Source organism: Oncorhynchus keta, unplaced genomic scaffold (assembly GCF_023373465.1).
Source record: "Oncorhynchus keta strain PuntledgeMale-10-30-2019 unplaced genomic scaffold, Oket_V2 Un_contig_893_pilon_pilon, whole genome shotgun sequence".
Taxonomy (NCBI): Eukaryota; Metazoa; Chordata; class Actinopteri; order Salmoniformes; family Salmonidae; genus Oncorhynchus; species Oncorhynchus keta.
In genome coordinates, this window is record NW_026290318.1 from 82501 (window position 1) to 90000 (window position 7500).

Genomic DNA, 7500 nt, shown 5'->3' on the forward strand with positions numbered 1-7500 from the left:
GGGAAACAGAGAGTCTGTCTAACTGGCTCTTTCTCTGTAATAAATAGGGATGTCTCTCCTCACTCTCTCTCTCTCTCTCTCTCTCTCTCTCTCTCTCTCTCTCTCTCTCTCTCTCTCTCTCTCTCTCTCTCTCTCTCTCTCTCTCTCACTCTCTCTCTTTATTGGCATGACGTAACAATGTATATATATATGTATATATATATATATATATTTCTAAGGTTTTGATCAGTAACCATGGTCAAATATTTAGCCACGGTGTACTGTTGATTTAGGGCCAGATAGCCCAGCATTTTGCTTTGTGTTTGTGTTTCCCAATAAGCAATGTAGTCTTGTTTTAACTGTGTTGTAATCTGTTTTATTCTGATTGATTTGGATGTTCTGGTCCTGAGGCTTCAGTGTGTTAGTAGAACAGGTTTGTGAACTCAGCCCCAGGACCAGCTGGATGAGGGGACTGAGGCTTCAGTGTGTTAGTAGAACAGGTTTGTGAACTCAGCCCCAGGACCAGCTAGATGAGGGGACTGAGGCTTCAGTGTGTTAGTAGAACAGGTTTGTGAACTCAGCCCCAGCACCAGCTGGATGAGGGGACTGAGGCTTCAGTGTGTTAGTAGAACAGGTTTGTGAACTCAGCCCCAGGACCAGCTAGATGAGGGGACTGAGGCTTCAGTGTGTTAGTAGAACAGGTTTGTGAACTCAGCCCCAGGACCAGCTGGATGAGGGGACTGAGGCTTCAGTGTGTTAGTAGAACAGGTTTGTGAACTCAGCCCCAGGACCAGCTGGATGAGGGGACTGAGGCTTCAGTGTGTTAGTAGAACAGGTTTGTGAACTCAGCCCCAGGACCAGCTAGATGAGGGGACTGAGGCTTCAGTGTGTTAGTAGAACGGGGTTGTGAACTCAGCCCCAGGACCAGCTAGATGAGGGGACTGAGGCTTCAGTGTGTTAGTAGAACGGGTTTGTGAACTCAGCCCCAGGACCAGCTAGATGAGGGGACTGAGGCTTCAGTGTGTTAGTAGAACGGGTTTGTGAACTCAGCCCCAGGACCAGCTAGATGAGGGGACTGAGGCTTCAGTGTGTTAGTAGAACGGGGTTGTGAACTCAGCCCCAGGACCAGCTGGATGAGGGGACTGAGGCTTCAGTGTGTTAGTAGAACAGGTTTGTGAACTCAGCCCCAGGACCAGCTAGATGAGGGGACTGAGGCTTCAGTGTGTTAGTAGAACAGGTTTGTGAACTCAGCCCCAGGACCAGCTAGATCAGCCCTCTCAGGGGACTGAGGCTTCAGTGTCTTAGTAGAACAGGTTAGTGAACTCAGCCCCAGGACCAGCTGGATGAGGGGACTGAGGCTTCAGTGTGTTAGTAGAACAGGTTTGTGAACTCAGCCCCAGGACCAGCTGGATGAGGGGACTGAGGCTTCAGTGTGTTAGTAGAACAGGTTAGTGAACTCAGCCCCAGGACCAGCTGGATGAGGGGACTGAGGCTTCAGTGTGTTAGTAGAACAGGTTAGTGAACTCAGCCCCAGGACCAGCTGGATGAGGGGACTGAGGCTTCAGTGTGTTAGTAGAACAGGTTTGTGAACTCAGCCCCAGGACCAGCTGGATGAGGGGACTGAGGCTTCAGTGTGTTAGTAGAACAGGTTAGTGAACTCAGCCCCAGGACCAGCTGGATGAGGGGACTGAGGCTTCAGTGTGTTAGTAGAACAGGTTAGTGAACTCAGCCCCAGGACCAGCACAGATGAGGGGACTGAGGCACAGTGTGTTAGTAGAACGGGGTTGTGAACTCAGCCCCAGGACCAGCTAGATTCAGCCCTCTCAGTTGATTACAGAGCACACACACACACACGCACATACATACACACACACACACACACATACACACACACACACACACACACACATACACACACACACACACACACACACACACACACACACACACACACACACACACACACACACACACACACACATACACACACACACACACACAGGCACATACATACACACACACACACACACACACACACACACACACACACACACACACACACACACACACACACACACACACACACACACACACACACACACACACACACACACACACACACACACACACACACACACACACACACACACACACACACACACACACACACACACACACTGATTGTGCTGCTGGGGAGGTGTTGGTCCATCGGTGTGGTTCACAGAATGGGCTGCTGATGATGAGGAGGAGGAGGAGGAGGAGGAGGATGAGGACAGCTTACAATACAACATGAAGTAACACTGCTAATGACTAGTGATCTGTTATTCCCTCTGAGTGTGTGTGTGTGTGTGTGTGTGTGTGTGTGTGTGTGTGTGTGTGTGTGTGTGTGTGTGTGTGTGTGTGTGTGTGTGTGTGTGTGTGTGTGTGTGTGTGTGTGTGTGTGTGTGTAGTGATAGAGTTTAAAGGGAATATGGGATTGTCCCTGGAGTGACATGGTAACTAGATTAGCTCTAGAATGGAAGTGTCCCTGTCTTCATTCCCTAGTCCAGGAGAACTGCAGGAAATCATGAAACACTTTGTTGGTTTGCCAATCACCATAAACCGCTTCAGAAGAGAAGACACTAAGAAGGAGGAGGAGGAGGATGAAGAGGAGGAGGAGGGAGGAGAAGAGGAGGAGGAGGAGGAGGAGGAGGAGGAGGAGGAGGAGGAGAGGAGGAGGAGGAGGAGGAGGAGGAGGAGGATGATGAAGAGGAGGAGGAGGAGGAGGATGAAGAGGGAGGAGGAGGAGGATGAGGATGAAGAGGAGGAGGAGGATGAGGAGGAGGAGGAGGAGGATGAAGAGGAGGATGAAGAGGAGGAGGAGGATGAAGAGGAGGAGGAGGAGGAGGAGGAGGAGGAGGATGAAGAGGAGGAGGAGGAAGAGGAGGATGAAGAGGAGGAGGAGGAGGAGGATGAAGAGGAGGAGGAGGAGGAGGAGGATGAAGAGGAGGAGGAGGAGGAGGAGGAGGAGGAGGAGGAGGAGGAGGAGGAGGAGGAGGAGGGAAGAGGAGGAGGAGGATGAAGAGGAGGAGGAGGGAGGAGGATGAAGAGGAGGAGGGAGGAGGAGGAGGAGGAGGATGGAGGAGGAGGAGGAGGAGGAGGATGAAGAGGATGAGGATGAAGAGGAGGAGGAGGAGGAGGAGGAGGAGGAGGAGGAGGATGAGAGGGAGGAGGAGGAGGAAGAGGAGGAGGAGGAGGAAGAGGAGGATGAAGAGGAGGAGGAGGAGGAGGAGGAGGAGGAGGAGGAGGGAGGAGGAGGAGGAGGATGAAGAGGAGGATGGAGGAGGAGAAGAGGAGGAGGAGGAGGAGGAGGAGGATGAGGAGGAGGAGGAGGAGGAGGAGGAGGATGAAGAGGAGGATGAAGAGGAGGAGGAGGAGGAGGATGAAGAGGAGGAGGAGGATGAAGAGGAGGAGGAGGAGGAGGAGGAGGATGAAGAGGAGGAGGATGAAGAGGAGGAGGAGGAGGATGAGGAGGAGGAGGATGAAAGAGGAGGAGGAGGAGGAGGAGGAGGATGAAGAGGAGGAGGAGGAGGAGGAGGAGGAGGAGGAGGAGGAGGAGGAGGATGAAGAGGAGGAGGAGGAGGAGGAGGAGGAGGAGGAGGAGGATGAAGAGGAGGAGGAGGATGAAGAGGAGGAGGAGGATGAGGAGGATGAAGAGGAGGAGGGATGAAGAGGAGGAGGATGAGGAGGAGGAGGAGGAGGAGGGAGAGGAGGAGGAGAGGAGGAGGAGGAGGAGGAGGATGAAGAGGAGGAGGAGGAGAAGAGGAGGAGAGGAGGAGGAGGATGAAGAGGAGGAGGAGGAGGAGGAGGAGGAGGAGGAGGAGGAGGAGGATGAAGAGGAGGAGGAGGATGAAGAGGAGGAGGAGGAGGAGGAGGAGGAGGAGGAGGAGGAGGATGAAGAGGAGGAGGAGGAGGAGGAGGAGGAGGAGAGGAGGGGATGAAGAGGAGGAGGATGAAGAGGACAGGAGGAGGAGGATGAAGAGGAGGAGGAGGAGGAGGATGAAGAGGAGGAGGAGGAGGAGGAGGAGGAGGATGAAGAGATAGGAGGGGAGGAGGAGAATGATATGAGGAGAGGACAGGATGAAGAGGAGGAGGAGGAGGATGAAGAGGAGGAGGAGGAGGATGAGGATGAAAAGGAGGAGGAGGTGGATGAAGAGGAGGAGGAAGAAGAGGAGGAGGAGGAAGATGAGGAGGAAGATGAGGATGAAGAGGAGGAGGAGGAGAATAAATGCTACAGGAGATATTTGTGGAAGTTCAAAAGGGACAGGAGAATGATATGACAGACTGCTGTCTACAGTATATAAGGGACAGGAGAATGATATGACAGACTGCTGTCTACAGTATATAAGGGACAGGAGAATGATATGACAGACTGCTGTCTACATTATATAAGGGACAGGAGAATGATATGACAGACTGCTGTCTACAGTATATAAGGGACAGGAGAATGATATGACAGACTGCTGTCTACATTATATAAGGGACAGGAGAATGATATGACAGACTGCTGTCTACATTATATAAGGGACAGGAGAATGATATGACAGACTGCTGTCTACAGTATATAAGGGACAGGAGAATGATATGACAGACTGCTGTCTACAGTATATAAGGGACAGGAGAATGATATGACAGACTGCTGTCTACATTATATAAGGGACAGGAGAATGATATGACAGACTGCTGTCTACATTATATAAGGGACAGGAGAATGATATGACAGACTGCTGTCTACAGTATATAAGGGACAGGAGAATGATATGACAGACTGCTGTCTACAGTATATAAGGGACAGGAGAATGATATGACAGACTGCTGTCTACAGTATATAAGGGACAGGAGAATGATATGACAGACTGCTGTCTACATTATATAAGGGACAGGAGAATGATATGACAGACTGCTGTCTACAGTATATAAGGGACAGGAGAATGATATGACAGACTGCTGTCTACAGTATATAGGAGAATGGACAGAGAATGATATGACAGACTTATGCTGTCTACAGTCACTGTCAAGCTCAGGAGAATGATACACACACTGCACACACATTATATACACACACAGGAGAATGATATGACAGACTGCTGTCTACAGTATATACAGGGACAGGAGAATGATATGACACAGACTGCTGTCTACAGTATATAAGGGACAGGAGAATGATATGACAGACTGTCTACATTATACACCACAGGAGAATGATATGACAGACACTGTCTACATTATATACAGGGACAGGAGAATGATATGACAGACTGCTGTCACAGTATATAAGGGACAGGAGAATGATATGACAGACACTGTCTACAGTATACAGGGACAGGAGAATGATATGACAGACTGCTGTCCACAGTATATAAGGGACAGGAGAATGATATGACAGACTGCTGTCTACATTATACAAGGGACAGGAGACACAGACACACATTATACACACACACACACACACACACACACAGGGACAGGAGAATGATATGACACACTGCTGTCTACAGTATACAGGGACAGGAGAATGATATGACAGACACTGTCACATTACACACAGGAGAATGACATGACAGACTGCTGTCACAGTATACAGGGACAGGGGGAATGATATGACAGACACACTGTCACAGTATATAAGGGACAGGAGAATGATACACACACACACTACATTATACACAGGGACAGGAGAATGATATGACAGACTGCTGTCACAGTATACAGGGACAGGGGAATGATATGACAGACACTTGCTGTCTACAGTATATAAGGGACAGGAGAATGATATGACAGACTGCTGTCTACAGTATATAAGGGACAGGGTAATGATATGACAGACTGCTGTCACAGTATATAAGGGACAGGAGAATGACATGACAGACTGCTGTCACACATACACAGGGACAGGAGAATGATATGACACACACACACTGATTGTGCTGCTGGGGAGGTGTTGGTCCATCGGTGTGGTTCAGGAGAATGGGCTGCTGATGATGAGGAGGAGGAGGAGGAGGATGAGGACAGACTGCTGTCTAATACAACATGAATGATATAACACTGCTAATGACTAGTGATCTGTTATTCCCTCTGAGTGTGTGTGACTGTGTCTACATTATATAAGGGACAGGAGAATGTATGACAGACTGTGTCTACATTGTATAAGGGACAGGAGAATGATATGACAGACTGCTGTCTACATGTATATATGTGAGAATGATATGACAGACTGCTGTCTACATTATATAAGGTGTGAGAATGATATGACAGACTGCTTGCTGTCTACAGTATATGGGACAGGAGAATGATATGACAGACTGTCTACAGTATATGTGTGGAGTGATATGACAGTGCTGTGTACAGTGTATAAGGGACAGGAGAATGATATGACAGACTGCTGTCTACAGTATGTGGACAGGAGAATGATATGACAGACTGCTGTGTGAGTAGAGTTTAAAGGGAATATGGGATTGTCCCTGAGTGACATGGTAATAGATTAGCTCTAGAATGGAAGTGTCCCTGCTGTCTTCATTCCCTAGTCCAGGAGAATGCGGAAATCATGAAACACTTTGTTGGTTTGAGAATCACCATAAGACCTGCTGTCAGAAGAGAAGACACTAAGAATGATAGGAGGAGAGGAGGAGGATGAAGAGAGGAGGAGGAGGGAGGAGGAGGATGACAGACTGGAGGATTATAGGAGGAGGAGGAGAAGATATGACAGAGGAGGAGGAGGATGAAGAGGAGGAGGATGAAGAGGAGGAGGAGGAGGATGAAGAGGGAGGAGGAGGAGGAGGAGGAGGAGGAGGAGGAGGAGGAGGATGAAGATGAGGAGAGGAGGAGGAGGAGGATAAGAGGAGGAGGAGGAGGAGGATGAACAGGAGGATGAAGAGGAGGAGGAGATGAAGGACAGGAGGATGAAGACAGGAGGATGAAGAGGAGGAGGAGGATGAGGAGGAGGAGGATGAAGAGGAGGAGGAGGAGGAGGATGAAGAGGAGGGGAGGAGGAGGAGGAGGAGGATGAGGATGAAGAGGAGGAGGAGGAGGAGGAGGAGGAGGATGAAAAAGAGGAGGAGGAGGAGGAGGATGAGGACTGCTGTCTACATATAGGAGGGGAGGATGATAGAGGAGGAGGAGGATATAAAGGGAGGAGGAGGACAGAGGAGGAGGAGGAGGATGAGGATATGAAGAGGAGGATGAGAATGATATGACAGAGGAGGAGGAGGAGGAGGAGGAGGAGGATGAAGAGGAGGATGAAGAGAAGGAGGAGATGAAGAGGAGGATGAAGAGGAGGATGAAGAGGAGGAGGAGGAGGAGGAGGAGGATGAGGATGAAGAGGAGGAGGAGGAGGAGGATGAAGAGGAGGAGGGAGGAGGAGGAGGAGGATGAGGATGAAGAGGAGGAGGAGGAGGAGGATGAAGAAGAGGAGGAGGAGGAAGATGAGGATAGGAGGATGAAGAGGAGGAGGAGGAGGAGAATGAGGAGGATGAGGATGAAGAG

General features: G+C 49.8%; 1 protein-coding gene across 1 annotated transcript in view; it reads left to right on the top strand.

The window, feature by feature from the left end:
• The window catches only part of LOC127927007 (multiple epidermal growth factor-like domains protein 11), a 45452-nt gene extending 43175 nt beyond the window's left edge, over window positions 1-2277 (top strand). Inside the window, exon 5 of the mRNA XM_052512667.1 lies at window positions 2204-2277. Within this exon, the coding sequence (XP_052368627.1) occupies window positions 2204-2277 (74 nt within the window). The remainder of the gene's footprint in view (window positions 1-2203) is intronic.
• Window positions 2278-7500: the final 5223 nt, after the last annotated feature.